At 41.2% G+C, this 20,162-nt stretch overlaps 1 protein-coding gene across 2 annotated transcripts in view; it reads right to left on the bottom strand.

Annotated features, from left to right (window-relative positions):
• LOC109437996 (contactin-associated protein-like 3) overlaps positions 1–20,162 on the bottom strand; it is a 193,858-nt gene that overhangs the window by 50,487 nt on the left and 123,209 nt on the right. For both annotated transcript variants that reach the window (XM_019717553.3, XM_019717554.3), the window contains exons 10-12: positions 14,886–15,057; positions 8,934–9,040; positions 5,566–5,685 (exon numbers count right to left, since the gene is read on the bottom strand). In XM_019717553.3, the coding sequence (XP_019573112.3) occupies positions 5,566–5,685; positions 8,934–9,040; positions 14,886–15,057 (399 nt within the window). The remainder of the gene's footprint in view (positions 1–5,565; positions 5,686–8,933; positions 9,041–14,885; positions 15,058–20,162) is intronic.

Below are 20,162 nucleotides of genomic sequence, written 5' to 3'. Positions count from 1 at the left end.
ACGTTGCTCCCACTCCCTGGAGCCTTGCATTTGCACAGAAAGGGAGACAGGCAGCGCCTAGCCCCCCACTTGCCCAGGCATGCGAACCTGCTCAAGTTAGCTGGTGGTTTGGTTTGGTAAGCAGGATAGAAGCAATAACTGTGACTCACCATATATGACACCCCCCTAGTTTCTGCTTATTTTGCCAAATTATACCCACTTTGCAATTTCCAACACTTCTTATACTGTATAATATGCTCTGAACTCTACAAGGAGTCTTTTATAGGAAGTCAGGTGGTTGGATGGAGAAAGAAACATTTTTTTTACACCTTCAGGTAAACAAATCCAAAGTACAACCACAACAGTTGTTTCCATCTCCCCAAGGAACAACAAAGAAAACAGACTTCATTATGAAAAGTCGGGTGCCCTTAGAGTTGGTGGGTCTATCCCATTTGACCTGGAAATTGATCTCAGGGAAAGTGAAGGCAAAATCCCTCTTCTCACAGACGCCTGTAACGAAGTCCATTCTGTGTCTAAACACCACCTCTTTTTGGAAATGAATGCAGTTGCCTGCATTTCTTCAGATGGAAAAGGGGTTGTATACATTCTGAAAAGACTGGGAAGCCAATATGTGAGATGATTTAACTCATTGCATTCTATCACCAGCTAAACAACTGGTCAAGAAGAAGAACTCAGGATGATAAATAAGGACGGATTGATAAAAACACTAGCAGCCATTCCTAGATCCACAACATAATCTGAATACTGCATTGCGCTTTTGAGAAGTCTAGTCCCAAAACACCTTCTCAGAACTTCTCCCACTGGGTTAATATTCAGAGAGAAGCGTTGTTAGAGCTGGCTGTCCTTTTTTTATCCAGTCCAACTCTCTAGCCAAACAGATAAGGAAATGGAAGTCTAGAGAAACTCACTTGCCCAACTTCACGAAACTGTAAAACTTGGCCACACATTTCTGAGCAACCTAGCCTGAGTTGCTGAGCTTTCTGAATAGGTCAAGTTCTCATGGGCTGCTGAGGTTGGCATCCTTCCCCCCGCCCTATGCATCTGAGCCCTCTCTTATATTTCAAATGAAAAACTCCAGGAGGAAACATAACTAGATCATTGGCATTTGTGTGCACGTGGGGCTGGTAGTGGCCAAGGGCGCTGCTGTGAATGCCCAGTGGGTGCCCTGAGGAAGACGTGGTAAGCTCTTACCTGTCCCTGCCCAGATCTCGGAGGCATTGGGCTCTGCCATGTCATCTGTTTGTCAGAGCCAAAGGGGATTCCGTGTTTGTTTTACTGCGGAGCAGGGATGACAGCTCTGAGCAGACAGTCTCCAGGCCCTGGGAGGGGCCCCGAGGTAGCACTCACTCCTCACTGCCCCACACCTGTGGGTCTCTCCTGATCAATAGTGGGATTAGGCCTTCAAAAGGGATGCCCTTCTTGTCACAGTTTCTGGGGTGTTGGCTTACTTTCATATTTTCAACACAAGAAAACACTATGAGACACAACTAGATACCCCCAGGAGAAGGCAGCCCTCTTCCCCTGGAATTTTAGACGATGAGCTTTTCACTTAACAGGTCACACTGAATACACTTTTACGTGTCTTCTCAGTCACAGCACAGGCACCTGCTACTCCTCATGAAAGGACACTTACTCAACACCACTTATGTTCTACAGAGGCGACACATACGTGGGCTTCGTCCAGTGCTGGCACCTCCCACGTACATGCTCAGTCATCATGAGGTGTCACTAGTGTCTGCCTTGGCATTTCAGCATGACAGCAAAAAGGTTTCATCAGAGACAACACTATGTACACACTCATAGAATTAGACATGGACAGAGCACAGGGTCACAGTCAATAAGAGATTATGGGTTACAACCCATAATCTAAAAATTCTCTGAGCCTCCAATTCCATATTTGGTAAATGGGGCGAGAGGCCCAGGTCTCACTTAAAGCCTGAAAGCTCTTGTTCCAGCCATCTTCAAATGCTGAGGCAATTAGCCCCACAGGCTGCTGGCCTAGCTGCTCGCTCAAAGTCTGTATGTTTATTGTCCATCAAGACCTTCGCCATATCCATCTGTAAGGGCCGTGTGACAGACCAAAGGCCGGGAAAATGAACTTTCCCAAAGCATTTGTCTATTTTCCTCTTTGGGCGCAGTGACAGGACTTGTTCTAAAAGTTTTGCATCTACTGTTTTAGGAGCTGTAGGAGGCCCACCAGTGGAAGCAGGAAGGATTCTTTCCAGGCAAAACTGACTTAAAAGAGATGCAGGGTCCTGGTGTATGACAGTCATCAAAAAGCATCTTCTTCCTCTTTTTTCTTCTCTTTTCTTCTCTTTTCTTCCTTTTCTTTCCTTTTCTTTCATTTCCTATCCTTTTCTTTTCCTTTTCTCTTTTCTTTTCTTTCTTTTAGAATCCAAACATTTCTTTATGATAGAATTTTCTGTAAGAAAACTATTTTCAAATAAAAGTTGCCACACATGATAAATGTACAATCACGCCATGCTTACTGCTATCAGTTTTTTTAAATAAATTTATTGGGGTAACGGTTAGTAAAATTACGTAGAATTCAAGCATACAATTCTATAATACATTATCTATATATTACATTGTGTGTTTACCACCCAGAATAAGTTCTCCTTCCATCACCATATATTTGATCCCATTTACCCTCATCTACCCCTTCCTCCCCTCTTACCCTCTGGTAACCACTAAACTATTGTCTGTGTCTATGAGTTTTTGTCTCTCATTTGTTTGCCTTGTTCTTTGCTGCTTTCAGTTTTATATCCCACATATGAGTGAAATCATATGGTTCTCGTCTTTTTCTGCCTCACTTATTTTGCTTAGCATGATAATCTCAAGATCCATCCATGTTGTTTCAAATGGCACTATTTCATCTTTTCTTAAAACAGAGTAGTACGTAAGAAGCATAGTATTATGGGTCTAGTGGTACCTGTTCTACAGAGAATTAGAAAAAAGTAATAATGTGAGTTATATGTAAGGCAATTGGGCTGACTGCCATTGTTATGACATAATGCGGGAGGCCTGACAATTGCTGACATAGGAAAAGTTAAAGAAACACAGTTGCTTGGTTTGCAGAAGGGTGACTAACTCGGTGATAATACTCCTAAGTGAAAAGTGCTGGATTCCTGCCTTGCTGTGTCAATTAATCAGGATCTAAAGCTGTGTGTGTGGATGGTGGGGGGGCAGGGACAGGGGTGCAACAGACCAGTCCTTGGCCCCCAGTTGATCCCCATGGACCCGGAGTTGAGTCACTGCTCTGACCGCAATCCATCTCCTCCCACAACTGTTCTCATGTGATGTCTGAGAACCAGAGCTTCTGAAGCACACACTTATGAAAACAGAAAACAAGTATGCTGTATGTTCAGGTGGGCACATCAGCCTTCTCTCAGTGGGCAGAGCCACTGGGATTCAGTCCTTACCCTATCATCCAAGAAACTGTACTCTGTTTCTTTGGTTTAGAAAAGGGAATTGATCTGTTAGCAAATTTGTCCATTCATTCAAAATAGCTTACATACTTTTTTTTTTTTTTTTTACTAAAGGTACTGGAATACATGCAAAATATGTCCTAGCATTACATTTTTGAAGGCTATTACCAAAGATATAATTGTAGCTATTGGTTGAGAATCTAATTATTTATATGTTTTTCCAAGTGTTATTATACATTATCTATATATTACATTGTGTTATTAAAATGAGTTGCCTTTGAACCAGTTTTCCATTCTAAAGTGGCTTTATAAATATGCACAACCAACCTCATGGCAGAGCCTGGACCACATGTTCACCTGTGATGATTAAAACAGTTTTCTTTTATTACAACCATAAACTGCAGACAATCAGGAAATCAGATCGCAGTTACTCCTCTGGGCAGAAAATGTAACTTCATCTCCGCCTTACCCACCTGCCAACAATCATCAACCAAACGGCTTCAGTCACTGAAACCTTAGTCATCCTGGAAAGTGCCAGTTGGGATCACTTTCACTTTTCTATAGATCTTGGAATTTTTCAGTGCATATGGAACCCTGCTCACAGGATTAATCCAAGACAAAATATAAGAAAATCTTCAACATGTCCTAGACTTCTGTGGTAATTAAGCACTGATAAAAGGGAAGCTATTACTGGGATGCCAGCGTCTTTATTTAGCTTTCTTTGTTCTTGGCGTGCACTTGCGCCATGATAATGAAAGCAAAACAAAGCAGAAATTGAGTAACTTGAAGGTCTGTTATAATCACCCGAGCCCAAAATCTGGGAAGGTCCCCTTGGCCATTTTCTTATGTATTTTACTAATCACTCATTTTTCAGTAAAGGTAAATCAATGTATTGATTGCTATCATCACACTACAATATTTCACTCAGTATTTATAGTAAAGAGTTGACCAAAAAGCCCCAGACAACCCATACCGCATCCACTGGGAGCCCTGAGGGCTGTCGCATTTTCTGTGCCAGCTTCGGGGACCGTATTCAGGCTGGAAGATACACTGGACCCAATTCATATCAAATTATAAACCCACTGCCACAATGCTCAGATTTTGTTTCATGTATGAAGTGGGAGTAAGCACAAAAACTGCATGAGGATTTTAAGCTACTCACAAACCATCGTCGTGAATTTACCTTCAAATAATACCCTCCTTGTGGAAACTGCACCCCTATTAGGGTGACATGTATCCATAATAACAGATAAATCACATTTATAACTAAGTTATAGTTACCTTAGAACCATCCATACTTGATTTTTTTTCCTGAACATTGTCTCAGAATTTGCAGTCAAACTATGTGGTTGTTGATGTCTCTGTTATGTGTACAGACCTCTAGACAAACACAGAAAGTATCAGAAAGAAGAGTTGTCCCCCTTCTGTTTGTGAAATGTCCTGTGATAATGGAGAGATTGTGGGCAGACACACACACACACACACAGACACACACACACACATGGCGCAAGAATTTGTATCAATTCTATCAGGGCAGCTGTCCTTCACTACACTGGAGATTTTGATCTTTTTGCAATCCTATACTTGTAGGCCCAGATGTAAAATTTAAAAGTGTCAAAGAATTAAAGGACTTGTTTATGACATACATGTATTTATCTACCATATACAATTGGATTTCTAGGGAAAATAAAATATTACTTATAAACAGTTGCATATGGACATATTACTGCATGAAGTGTACACACTTTAAAAACAGTTATTATCTCCTACATAAATTCATGTGATTAAAGATTCAAAAGAACACAAAAGGATGTTTTCAGAAATTTAAAAAGTGAATATTCTCCTGTCTAGCCCTTATTGACATGAACCGAAAAAGAAAGTTCATCCTTTTCTGTTTCAGGTTGATTAAGCAAAGATCTATTGCTAATTTTGCACAAAAAGAACATTTCCAGGAAATAATGATATAAGTTTTAATTACCATCTTTTAACTATTTAAAACATTATGTTTAATACTTCTGCGCAATCACATTATGATGTCATAAAGCTGCTGCTAGGCAAATTCTACACCCCCTCTTGTTTGTGCAAACAGTAGGCATTTACATGAGTTTCACTCTCCTAACAAAGCTCATTAGCATACCTGTCATGTTGCAATAAACAAGAGCTGCTCCCAAAGGGCCACTTCCATCTGAGTCGATATAATAGAGGCCTGAAGAGTCCCCTCGGTGCTTGTGGACTTCACATGACTGCTCGTACAGAGCTGCAAAGGACAAGGATCTCAGATGGGGCTGCAATGGCATGGGTCCCTCCATGGTGTCAATCAAGCGGTACTTTCATTTCCCCAGTGACACTCATTCTGCATTACTCTCAGGGACACTTTCTCCAGGGGGCTGTCCCCTACTTCAGTCAGGCAACGTGAAGATTCTGAAGCACAGAGTGGAAGATTTTAAGGGGGATCACTGTGGGGACATGTGGATCTGAACCCTGCATGCTCTAGAAACACAAGATTCTTTTCAAATCTGTGGAAACTGGACATACTCCAGCTTAGCTCTAGTTCTGCCAACAATGTCTGAGCATCTGAAGTACACTGGCTTAACCCCCTAAAAAATCTGTTATTATCTAATGCTCATGTTGATTTTTTAAAATTACTCGGTAATTATACCCTTTGTTTACTTAAAACAATTTACACGTGAAGTGCACTTTTTTCAAGATAAATTTTATAAGTGAGCAACTATTCTTCATTCAATTTTTAGTTTGTTTGAAAAGCATTTCCTGAAATGCAAATGATTATTTAAGAAAATTAAAATTTGAAGAAATATACATGAAATGTCTCGTTGTAATTTCAATTTATGCTGATTTTTGATTGAATTTTTTTATGTGTACAATAAATGTTTTGCTATGTACCAGGCAAGTGACTAACATCTGCAGAGTTGGACTTAGTTACTATTTAGAATACGTTTACATGAGTAACCAACCAAGTAACATCTCTCATGTGCGTCATTTGTTGCCTTAGCTGGAGAAATCCTCTGCTAACCTGAAAAGCAGCTACCTGAGGCTTCTGGGGAAGACAAGCAGACTGGTTCTGGCAGTGCTGGAGTGGGTCTTTAAGCCAGCCCTAATGTGGGACCTGGCATTCACAGACACAGACTCAGGGAGTGGTCAGGCAAGGCCCACAAAGCAGAGCGATCCCAGAGGAGCACAGATGGGCACAGAGGGAGAGAATTGATGCCATTCTACACTCACTAGATTATCTACATTTTGAAATTTTGCCTATTTCAAATATTAGAGTTAAGAAGAACCTGCGGACGGGGGTGGAAGGATAGTTCTTTTCTCTTGTCACAGAATAAGATTAAAGGAACGTTGGTATGTCCAAGGACTTTACAAAAGAAAGCATGCATTTATTAAATACGGCCAAGTGTCAGCTGTGTCGAGTTAGATGGCCCCAAATCAACAGCACAGCTATTGCCACCTATTCTGATGGACACACAGGCAGTGTGTATTCCTTTCCCACCATGCTTGTATGTTGGCTACTCATAATTCACACCTCTGTAGATACATAAATATGCTCACAACTGCTTAGAAACGTGTCCAGAGGGACACACACACACTGGTCACAGGACTCATATTTGGGTTGGGGCTGGGATTGCCCAGAGATTGAGGTAGAAGAGTAACCATCAGGAGGAAACCTGCCCTAAATGCAAATGTTCACATGTATCGATTGTGTACTTAGACCAAAAATACACTCAGGCCCAAAAATAATGGCTAGCCACTTACTGCTGATTTGGCAACATCTCACCTTCATTTGGCATACCAGTTAGAGAATCACAGCAAAGTCAATTCAATTATTAGACCTAATCGAATTATTGGGCCACAAGTGAAAAGAATCTTTATATACCGATAATACCTATTAATTTTAAATCAGTTGTTTGGAACGATGTTTAGATCACAGTTACTGATTAACACTTTAGCGAGCATTCCTTAATCATTAATATTCAGTAGGCATCTGCTTTGCATAAGACACCTTGCTAGGAGCGATGGGGTGGGGGGGCGCTGTAAGAGACTGACCCCAATCCTAACAGGGACACTGGCCTGGTCACTTAGCCTCAGGTTTCCCATATATCCAGCTCCTTTCAAATGAAGATTTGCCTTGGCAAATTCTTACCTGGCATGGTAATAGTAATGGAGAGGCAGGTGGAATTACTCTGGTTGACTTATGGGGTGTTTGGGGGTGAGCCAGCTCCCGTGCCGGCCAAAAGGCTTCTGGCTCCTCCGTGGAGCCCCCAGGCTGGAGCCCAGGGTTCTCATCCCAGCACCACTGACTGCTGCTCTGGGGTTCGGGTCCCCTAAGGTGGGATACGTGACAGTCCATGCTCTGCCTTTCTCCCACAGTTGATGCAGAAACAATTAAATAATTCACAGGGAAGAGTTCTTAAGAGTGCAAAGTATTCCCCCAGTGGGAGGGGAATGTGGTGGGATCGGTGAATCTTCATGCCATGCTCTGTCTCTGTAGACCGAAAGGGAGGGGAGGCGCTATGATAGTAGGGTTCAGAAATGTCATGTAATACACAAATAAGAAAAAAATTAAACAAAACAAACAAAAGCCAATCATTAGAAAACTGTGAGGATTTCAGGGGTTCTGTCATAAGCTTCTAGTAGTTAATGAATTAGTGGTCAAAAGTTTTTTTTTAGCTTTAAAATGGACAGAATAATTCTTCAGAAAAGAGACTGGTGTTCAAGATGGAAGAGATGCAATTGAGAGGTGATCAAGAGCCCTGGCTGGGAGCTGTATGACCTTGAGCAAACGACTTAGCCTCTCTCTTTCCTCAAGTGTAAAATATAGATAATAACAACACTTACCTTCAACGGCTGTTTCAAAGATGACAGGAGTTGAAACATGCAGAGAACTAGAATACTGCAGGCACGTGGTAAGTTCCCAGCATGTTAACCGTCATCACTACCACCATCATCGTCAGAGAACATCAAGATTGCATGCTACCTGATCATTTACCTGCTTCTCACCGAAATCAAGAAACCCTGCCATGCCAGCTCCCATCCTGCACCTCTTCTGAGACTCTCCTCATTTAATTTTATAAATATTGAGAATTGGAAACTCATCCTCTTTACCTTGGCAGACAAGACTTGAGAACTAAAATTGGCTCCAACTCAAGGAACAGAGCAAGATACAATATTGTGCATTCTAGATTTTTTTTACTGTGTTTTATTTTCTTATACTTATTTTTCTTGGCCACATTTTTGTTTCTTTTCTCTTTTTTTTCCCTGTCCTATTGGATAGGTGTTTCTGTTAGCTGCTTTAACATCATTAGGAAATAAAATCGATTAAAAATAAACTGGACAAAAACTCGTCTCTAAAATATGTATTCGTTTTTTGTTGTCACTTTCTAGCCACAGTTGCAAAGACACAGAGACATATACACAAAATAATGAAAAGGAAAATAGAGGTACAAGGAAATCAAAACAGAAAGGAGAACACATAAGGTGTGAGCTTACGGGAATGGCAGGTCGCACCCGCATAACCAGTGTGTGCGCAGTTACAGGAGAAGGAGTCCCAGGACTGGGAACATTCACCCTTGTGCTCACAGAAGCTGGGCAAACACCTACAGGAAGACAGACACAACTGCGGTTTCCCACATTCGGGCATGATAAAATGTGCATCTCAACACTAATCTGTTACAGTGAAAGACGGATAATGGCAGTGACCTGAACAGAAAACATGAACAAAAATTGTTGGGTCTATCATCAAGGTTTCCTAATGTCATACCAACGATAGACTAAGAAATCCATTAGATGCTACCAAGTGTCATGTGTTTGTGACAGATACATTTTCTGCACGTTATGTCAGAAAATGTGTTTGGTTTTTCACAAGGCAAGATGAATTACATACATGACTGGGCTATGCACTGCTTGCAATGGCCCTGCCTGCTTCCATGCCCTTGCATCAAACATAATATCAGCTGAAGAAATGAACAGGATAAAGTGTAACAGAGATAAATGGAAAGCTTACATTTAGTTCCAAAATGACTCCATTAATATTTTAAAACTTGAATTAGTTCTATTTCAGTTGTTGTGAAAGTTATGCTGAACCTTCTAGATCTAATCTATGAGTCCTTTCACAACGTTGTATGAGAGCCAGTGTCAGGGAGTTAAATGCAGACCAAAATCCCGGCAGGAGCTCTGCTCTCAGCAGTCCTCCCTCTCCCCTTCCGTCCCCCTAAGGAGTGGCCCTCTGCTCACTCTGTGACACAAAGCACCCGTGAGTTCTCTGCGACTGTTGGTCCACTTGTAGAACCAGCAAGGTGGGGGCAGCCAGGACTATGGTCCACATGAGTCATAAGCAAGAAGTGGTGGTGATCCGCAGAGGCCTGGCACAAGAACCCCTTCCCTACCTGTGGCCCTGGCCTTGGGCCCACAGTGAGCGAAGGAGCTGTAAAGGGGAGGTGTGGCCCCAGTAGGGGTGGCATGGGGGGGGATTAGATTTCTTGCAGAGAACTAGCTAGGGAGGAGGGAAAATGGAGGCGCTGGGGCCTGAGTCTGGCCCATCTGGCTCCACCTTGAGGATCTGCTGAGGGAGAAGCACCTTCCTCCACCTCAAAACTCACCATGCCAACCCTCTGTGGTGGTCAGACACGGCTCTTAAGCAGGATTCTGAAAATGGAGACTGGGGAGGAAGATTGGGAAAGTCATCACAGCTTTGTCAATAACAAGGAAGAAGATCTACATTAATTTAGAGTGTCTGGTTCCTGGCGAGGTCACACTACCTCTCTCATCACACAGTTAAAGCTCTAAATATTGTGACACAAAAGCCTCACACATCTGCAGGAGCCATGGAACTTATTAGTTACTTCTTGAGCTCAATGCCCTTTCTTTTCAAGGAGTCAAAGAAATGAGAAACTCTATAGCAGCAACCACTCATGCTATTTGGGAATAACCCCAATTTCATTCAAAAAGACACACATCAATACTTCCTGCTAGGCCTTACAGCATTAGAGTGGCAGAAGCCAGATTCTGTATCAAGAACGAGAAGGTGGGCTTCTTGGGGAAACAGAAGGCTGTCTGCACCCCAGGGATTATGGGACAGGCCAACCTGTGCTTCTGAGCCCCTCCCTAGTGATTGTTGTCCCCACTTCCTTGGCTCTTTAACTCTTTCTTTAGTAGCTGCATTTCCTGAGTTCCATCATACCTGAGGTCAGCTTTTGTAACCCGAGCCTCCTGCTACCCAAGCGAGACCAAGCCTGCACAAGAAGGACCAGGCAGAGGTAGCAGATGGTAGTAAGAATACTAAAAGGTCAACGAGCCCGCCTGTGTGAGTGTGCATACACACCTGTGTGTGTCTCATCTGACTTGAAGAGTTCCACTGCTGGAGACCTGGGATTGAAGGTGAGCCATGGGTGTCTCCACTTACACCCAGACAGGCAGGCTCAGTCTGCAAGAGTTTCTGTAGGAAGGACAGCCCTGACTCCCACACACCCTGCATGGGCCAGTTTTTTTCAGGATTTCAGGAAGATGGTGACCAGACGTGGAGGAGGGCAATCAAGGCTTGGATGGGGCTGAACCCCTTTGACCTTTGAAAAACTGCTAAGAGAACAGAGGCCTGAGCCTGGGGGAGAGCCTCCTTAGGCAATTCACCGAGTACATGAGGACTGAGTGGTAGAGGCGTGCACACTCACTCAGAGCAACAGGGAGAATCTCAGATTAATGGGTGGAAAGCCGGTTGTGACAGATGATGCCAACAGACCATCTGGTGAATGGACAAGGGTCTTGTTCTCAAAAGATTGAATAGAAGCAGGATCCTCTTCTTGATGATGAGGGAAAAGAAAGAGCCCTGCTTGGAGATGGAAGCTGCAATATAGTCATGTTTAAGTTTCTTTTGAACTTTAAGATTCTTTGCTTCTATGATACTCAAGATATCTTAGGATTTAGTAACTGAGCCTCTTGCCTCTCTGTCCCTCCAAAGCTTGTGTTTCTCCTCCATCACTATTCCACTGAGTGATACCAGCCTGCATCCAGCTGCCCTACCACCTCCTGAGGGTTAGCCTGGCTCCTCCCTCTCTATCATCCTGTGGCCATACAGCAAATCAACTCGTGATACTGTTCACCAAATATAAATCATCCATGCTTTCCAATTCCCTCGTTCAGGCCATCATCACTTCTCCCATGAGCAAGATGCCTCTTATCTGGGCCTCTGGCGTCCGCTCACACATACCTTCCCTCTCTTTTGGCTGCCCACACTCAAATTATCTTCCATTTGTGGTCAGAGTCCTGTTAAATACACAAGTGGCTCCGTAGCCTCAAGCCCTTCAGTGGTCTTCCAGGGAACTTACATCAACTTCCAGATTTCTAGTTGGCCACAAGGCCTGTACAGTATAGACCCTGCCCAACTAGGCAGCGCCATGTCTTACCACGTTCAGCTCCTTCTCAGTTTCACAATGTCAATACCAGCCATCCTTGAATGGGTCAGATACATGACTCCACTTTGGGCTTGGGCACAAGGCTGTTCCCTCCACTGGCCATCCCAGCTCTGCCTCACTTGACTGATCACCCACCCTTTGCCCCAGTTTAGACATCTCTCCTGCCTGATAGTCCCGCTTTGTCCCAATACAAATTAGGCACCCCATTGCATGTCCCGCAGCCCCCCACAACTTCCACCTTAGTTTTTTTACTAGTCTGTAGCAGGAATCGACAAACTCTTTCTATAAAGGGCAGAATAAGAAATATTTTAGGCCTCAAGGATCGTATGGTGTCTGTTGCAACTATTCCACGCAGACATTCCTCAGATGAAGGAAGTGGCCATGCCCTGTCCCAAAAAATGTTGTTTACCAAAGCAGCAGTGGCTGTGGGACTTAGGTCGTGGATCCCTAGTCTATAACAAAGCCACAGCATTGGCGGCAGGGGTATTTCAAACTGTGTTCGGCAGAGCCTCCTGCGACTGCAGGGGCAGCTTGAGCTGGGCAGGGCTCATCTCTTTTACCAGCTTCTTGTTTTTCTTTTAACACATTGGAACTCTCTAAAATCACACTTGAATAGATTCCATACGTTTTAATAGACTGAACGTGACCGTGATAATAAAGAGTACCATCACTTACCTAAAAATGTTTTGGGATAAGATTTTTAAAAATACACTAAAACTTTAGGTTTGTGGTAATCAATTTTCTTTTAATGCTATTTTCTACAAAAAGACAATTGTACAGCATACAATGCTGGACTGAAGGCCCTGAAGTGGGAAAAGCGGCCCCTTCGGCACAGTCCACGCCTTGGGGTGTACAGCAGGCATTCACGGGAGCTGAAAAGGAACCTGAAAAGGACAATGTAACCTGAATTATGTGACATGAGATCCTAAGGTCCAAAATGCAATTGGTGTAAGACACGATCCCTTCTTGTCACGACCTTGTCCCCAAAGCCTTGCCCAAGGACCAGGCCGCCTGCTGTGTGAAGCGCTGTCAGGAGCCACAGGAAGACAGCACCACGTGGGTGAGTCCTTGTGAGTCCCTGTGTGGCTCAGGAAGGCAGCCTCTGTTTCCCCTCCCACCCCGGAGTTGAAACATCTTTTCATAACCTGCAGTGTCCTTTGGGCTAGGAGTACTGCTGTGTATCATGAGTTACTAATTCCTGTGCCCAAAGGATAGATGTTATAAAACCACCTGCATTTGAATAATAAGTCTTGGCTTCACCTGAGTACCTTTGGACTTGCTCTGGGCAGGTAGGGCAATGGGCTGGGTGGCGGCTGGGAACAGGGCAGAGCGTCCGAAGACAGCCCAGGCGTGGTGTTGGCTTTGTCGCTCTTTAAGTGTGTCTATTTTATGGTGCACTGGACAAGCATGTGGTAAGCATGGTTGAAAGGGCTAAGAAAAAATGAACAATTTTAGTATTAAGAGTAGAGGACATGCTGACAAATATTTTCATACCCATTTACAGAGTTGCCATTAACCTCAGTTTTAAAGAAGATGACTTAACATCCTAGATGCCTCCACAGATTGGTACATACGTTTGAAAGTCCCTTTTAGATGTCATAAGGAAAATCTTTCTGTTTGGGTAATATATATGCACACACACATATATATATCATACATACATTCATTGTGTTGGCAGGGGCTAAAAGTCTTTATGCACAAAGGGGGATTCCTTGTGTAAGAGATAATGTTGTGAGGAAATTGTCCAGCCAATAAAATAACTTTCTGAGAGCTTCACTTCACTGAATTGATAATGCAGCCACTATCAGTGGGCTGTGACTCCCCAACCCTTTCAACCCACTGAAGATTGTTCCCATGAGTAAGGGGCTGTACCCCACCACCAAGCTAACACCTCTAAACCCTCTCCTGATACGACGATGCAGGATTCCAGAGATGTCTGCAGTTATGACTTACAGATGATATCGTAAACTAAATGTTCATAATCTGAAAATTAGGATTGAGAGTTTTTTGTCTAAATTCCTTGCATCTTTTTCCCCCTACAAATGAACAGAATGTGAACGTCTGAACATGAACATCTGACTATAGAAATCAAGTTCTTTCTTATGAGTCTATATTCCACGTACTGGGTATTTATGGTTTTTAAATACATCGTACACTGCATTTGTAACCTGTAGTTTATTGGACATGACACAGAATTCCAATTAGTGTTATATTCGAAATAGATTTACTCCACAAAGTATTCTGCAGACTGTGAACTTTGGGTCGATGTGCAAGGATGTCTGGAGTGTGCTCATTTAGTCAACATAATGTAATGCATTCCTACTGCAGGGAACTCAGACATACCACTCACGGGAAATATTCTAACACGTAACGGCTAAGCTATCCCTTTTAACCAAAATAACTTAAAAGTCAACTTGAATGACAAGATAACCTGAAAAAAGTTTGCAGTGCTTCACAATTTAAAAGGCTGTTGTTTTAAAGCTTTGCTTTTTAATCTTCTTCATTGAACAGCACTGGAGCAACTGGGTGCTCTCCACTCTGTGTTTACAGCATCACTAAAATCCCCGAAGCCTCAACCCTCCTCAAAGGAAGAGTTACTTTTCATTTTCCCTGTAGAAAATGGAGTGTGGGGTGAATCCAGCTGACCTCACATGATTTTGATTTATTGGTCCTTAATGTTCCATTATCTCTTTAGAATAATCTGTTCTGTGCAATGGTAGAATTTTAAAATACTCATCAGTATTTATACTCATCAATAATGATAGCAGCATTAACAGTATCCTTTAAGAATTATATAGCTTGACGTCTTATTCATAAAAATTTGTCTTCTAAGAAAATACCATTTGAAAGGAACAACTATTTAAAATTAAAGATGTTGGTTTTTCAGTTTTCAATGTAAATATAATTTTTCCCTATGGAATGGATATCAGGAACAGAGAAGTCTCGGAAGAAAGTGCACTTTTCTTCATTTGTTTTTATTCTACTATTAAAAAGTTAAAAACAGGCATGCTGAAATGACAAGGGATAACCTTACCTGTCTGTGAGGCCACAGGAGTCAATCAGGAGGTCACGAAAACTCCCCAGCACCCCCTGCTGTACTGAGATGGGATCCACTGCCTTGTCGCCAATGGAGATGAGCCTCAGGCAGCCCTGAAATCCCCCCAGGGGACTTCCACATCCAGAGCCAGAGCTGTTGCTGGGACAGCCTGAATGAACATGGAGACACATACAGGAGAAAATCAGTAGTTATGACAAAAATATTGCACAGTGCTTCTGCAAGATGGCTGCCTCTCTTTGTTTACAAACACATGAGAGTGAGATTTCATAAACTCTTTGGGAAGGTCACTATTACTCATGGATGAGGTGGCGGACAGCTGACAAGAACAAAAGTTTTCAGTACTAGTAAAGCATAAAAATAACAACTATAGTCAGGATTCTGGAAAAATGAGAGAAAGGTAAGATGTAAAATCCTACTAACAGAGTTACAGCACATTTAATTTAAGCAAAGCTTAATTTCTTTTTTGAAAGCACACATAAGAAATGACTCCTTTTAACATGATGCCAAACTAGATGAACTAAAGGGCACACAATAGTAGAGTCAGAAGAAAATGACAAGCATAATAGAAATTGCTATATTTAAAATGTTTGAAAAAATTTTTAAATTGAAAATGGACCCAATGCTCTCCATTTATCTAAAATGTGTGTTACATATTTACTCTGTGTGTGTGTGTGTGTGTGTGTGTGTGTGCATGCATGCATGCACAGGCATATTTAAAAACACTTCATAATAACTGGTCTAAGTAATCTAAGAACAATTAATACTTTTCTAATATATTTTTAATTAGACACTTTACTCAAATATCTTTCACCATTAACACAAAAAAATTAGCAAGTATCTCACAGTGATATGGCATTGCAAACAATGGAGAAAAATTAACATGATAGACATTCCATTAAAAAAGGAATGGGCTTTGATTATTTTCAATAATAAAAGTCACATTTTATGAGGTCTGCTGCAGTCATTACCTGGTTTGCTATAAATTACAAGACACAATTCCTATATAGTGGTTTTATTTTCCCCCCTTGGGCATCCCAAGAAGATAATGCTCTTCTGAAAATTATGAGCAAGGATATGGCTTTGAAATCAAAATCAAAGCAAGATCAGATCCAGAGCCACCTCCTCCAAGTGTGGGGTCAGTAGGATTTTGAGTGCTCTTCCATCCTCTCCTGAATTACCCTCTAAAGGAATCACTTTAGATTTGAGTTCTGCAAGATTAGCAGTGTAAACAAGGAGAGCTGAACGTTAAAGAAAGAGGAAAGAGGATGCGGACATTGGAAACACTTTTGTTTAAAGGCAATGATTGGAGGAAAGAGTGGACACTTAGATCCAAGTTCCCATACGTCCTCCCCCTTTTTCAGGACTGAAGCGGAGGCCTTCCCCAGGAACTGCCCCGGCTGAGGGGAGCTGACTCCCACCCATGGACAGCCAGTGCCCAAGTATGCAATGAAGTGATGCGATGCAGTGGTCCACACCCGTGTTCTCAACTGGACATCCCTGAAGGGCAGCCCTGACTCAGAGCGTCCTGGAGGGTCTTCTGAGGCTTCTGCTGCAACTGCACTGCAGTGCCTCTTGTCCCAGCTGCTCACTCAACTTTCCAGGGGTTTCTCCCAAGAATTAACCCCAGGAATCTGCCACATGCAAATGCCCATGCAAAGGCAGCTTCTGGGGGCAACCCAACCCACAGCAACATAGGATAAAATCATAAAGCATTTATTTAATTGAATATTTTATTTTCATATGCAAACAGAAATCAGCACAGAATTTTAAAATAATTTTTCATTCCAAAAATTCTGAAGTAAATTTTATGCATCATATGAAATTTAACTATTTTACTTATTTACCTTATGAAATTATGTTTAATATATATCCTTTGCAGAACTGTTGTCTTTTAACTTGTTAGATGCAATGTCTTTATTATTATTTTTATCATTATTAGCTTCAGGTGTACAAAACAACACAATAATTAGACATTTACACCCCTCACAAAGTGATAAACCCACTCAGTCTACTACCCCCTGACACTGTACATAGCTGTTACAATACCATTGATTATATGCTGTGCTTTATATCCTGTGACTATGTATATGTGACTATATATGTATATATACATATACATATATATTTATATTTAATTACAGTTGATATTCAATATTATTTTATATTAGTTTCAAGTGTACAATGCAGTGGTTAGACATTTATATAATTTATGAAGTGATCCCTATGATAAGTCTAGTACCCATCTGACACCATTCATAGTTTTTACACTATTGACTATATTCCCCGTACTGTATTTCATATCCTTGTGACTATTTTGTGACTACCAATTTGTACATCTTAATCCCTTCACCTTTCTCACCTATCTCCCAGTGATCCCTCCCACCTAGCAACCATCAGTTTGTTCTCTGTATCTATGAGTCTATTTCTATTGTGTTTGTTCATTTATTCTGTTCATTAGATTTTACATATAAGTGAGATCATATGGTACCTGTCTTTCTCAGTCTGACTTATTTCACTTAGCATAATATACTCTAGATCCATCCATGTTGTTGCAAATGGTGAGATTTCATTCTTTTTATGGCAGAGTAATACTCCACCACATAAATGTACCACAGTTTCTTTATCCAATAGTCTATCGATGGGCATTTCAGTTGTTTCCATGTCTTGGCTATTGTGAATAGCGCTGCAGTAAACAGGGGTACATATATTTTTTTCGAATTAGTGTTTTGGATTTCTTTGGATAAATATCCAGGAGTAGAATTGCTAGGTCATAAGGTAGTTCTAGTTTTTATTTTTTAAGGATCCCCCATACTGTTTTCCACAGTGGCTGCACCAATTTGCAATCCCACCAACAGTGCACAAGGGTTCCCTTTTCTCCACATCCTCACCAACACTTGTTGATTGTTGATTTATTGATGATGACTATTCTGACAGGAGTTGTTGTCATGCAGCAGCCTACCCGTCTGTCCCCTCGTACCTACCCCTAAAGAAAGGAGAGTCTGTGAGACTAATCCTTTCAGGGACTTTGCTTCACCTTTGTGCTTACACTTCATGTCTCCTGTTTGGCCCTGGAAGATGGCTGGTTAGCCGATGACGAGTAAGATTCCCCATGGGGTGGGGGGGAGGGGGGACACTCAAGCCAGGCGCAGTTGCGTGGGGACCAGCAGGAGAACCCACGGGGTTGATAGAGGTGGGCATAGACCCCCACCTTGCCTGGTTAAGGAGAGTTTCTGCCTTTGGGGCTGCATTCCTTCCCACAACCTGCTTGGGAAGAGATTCAATGGTGTAATAATATCAGTTCTCCATCTATCCATTTCAATAAGTTTAAGCATAAAGGTTTTGTTTCTTGGAGAGGTACATCCTGAAATTGACAGTTCAGCTGCTTACAGGCAAGAGTAATTAGTTCAAATCAGTTTCTTAGCATAATGTGTGAAATTCATAGACCTTGAAGAATACAATGTTGCTTTCTTGTGTGTGCATCAATAAAAGCCACAGGACGGCCCCATTCAGGGCTCTCAGTCTTTTGAGGCTGTGAGACCCTTGGCCCCTTTCATAACTTCTTGATTTCTGTTTCTTTCTTTCTTAATCCTTCGCCACCCCTTCTCGTTCGCTCACTGCCTGTGTTGAGCTGGACGCGACAAGGAGTGAGGTGGTATCTCATTGTGTTTTTTATTTGCATTTCTCTGATGAATTGTGATGTTGAGCATCTTTTCATATGCCTATTGTCCATCTGTATGTCCTCTTTGGAGAAATGTCTATTCAGGTCCTCTGCCCATCTTTTAATTCAATTGTTTGTGTTTTGGTGTTGAGGTTATACAAAGTTTTTGTTTGTTTTGTTTTTTATTTTTATATAAAGTTTGGATATTAACCCCATATCAGATGTGTCATTGGCAAATATTTTCTCCCATTCAGTAGGATGTCTTTTTGTTTTGTTGATGGTTTCCTTTGCTGTGAAAAAACTTTTTAGTTGGATGTAGTCCCATTTGTTTATTTTTGTTTCCCTTACCTAAGGCGATACATCAGTAAAAATATTACTAAGGTTAATGTATAAGAGTTTACTTCCTATATTTCTTATAGGAGTTTTATGGTTTTGAGTCTTAACATTTAAATCTTTAATCCATCTTGAATTTATTCTTCTATATGATATAAGAAGGTCCACATTCATTTTTTTCTTTTTTTGCTAATCTCTGTCCAGTTTTTCCAGTATCATTTATTGAATAGACTGTCTATAACCCAATGCAAATTCTTGATTCCTTTGTCATAGATTGAGTGACCATATAGGCATGGATTTATCTTTGGGCTCTCTATTCTGTTCCGTTGATCTATGTGCCTGTTTTTATGCCAATACCATGCTGTTTTGATTACTATGTCTTTGTAGAATAATTTGATATCAGGTAGTGTGATACCTCCAGCTTTGTTCTTCTTTTTCAGGATTGCTATGGCTATTTGCGGTCTTTTATGGTTCCATACAAATTTTAATATTGTTCTAATTCTATGAAAAATGCCATTGGTATTTTCATAGAGATTACTTTGAATCTATATATTGCTTTGAGTAGTAGGGACATTTTAACTACTATATTAATTCTTCCTATCCATGAACATGGTGTATGTTTCCATTTATTTGTATCTTCTTTAATTTATCTCCTCAATGTCTTATAATCTTCTGAGTACAGGTCTTTTACTTCCTTGGTTACATTTATTTGGTTAAAATTTTTTGGTTTTTTGGATGCAATTGTAAATGGGATTGTTTTCTTATTTTTTCTTTCTGATAATTCATTATTGGTGTGTAAAAATTCGACCAATTTCTGAATATTAATTTTATATCCTGCTAAATTACTAAATTCATTTATCAGTTTTAATAGTTTTTTGGTGGAATCTTTGGGGTCCTCTCTTTATAATATCAAGTCATTGGCAAATAATGACAGTTTTACTTCTTCCTTTCCCATTTGGATGCCTTTTATTCATTTTTATTTTCTGACTGCTGTGGCTAAGACTTCCAGCATTATGCTGAATAAAAGTGGTGAAAGTGGGCATCCTTGTCTTGTTCCTGATCTTAAGGGGAATGGTTTTAACTTTTCCCCATTGAGTATGATGATCGATGTGGGTTTGTCATATATGGCCTTTATTATGTTGAGATATGTTCCCTTTATTCCCACTTTGCTGAGAGTTTTTAATCATAAATCAATGCTGGACTTTGTCAAATGCCTTTCCTGCATCCACTGATATGACCATATGATATTTATTTTTCATTTT

This window comes from Rhinolophus sinicus, chromosome 16, assembly GCF_057876585.1.
Source record: "Rhinolophus sinicus isolate RSI-liver-muscle chromosome 16, RSI-T2T, whole genome shotgun sequence".
Classification (NCBI taxonomy): Eukaryota; Metazoa; Chordata; class Mammalia; order Chiroptera; family Rhinolophidae; genus Rhinolophus; species Rhinolophus sinicus.
Note: the sequence above shows the minus strand (reverse complement) of the source record. Positions and strands in the feature narration are given on the sequence as shown.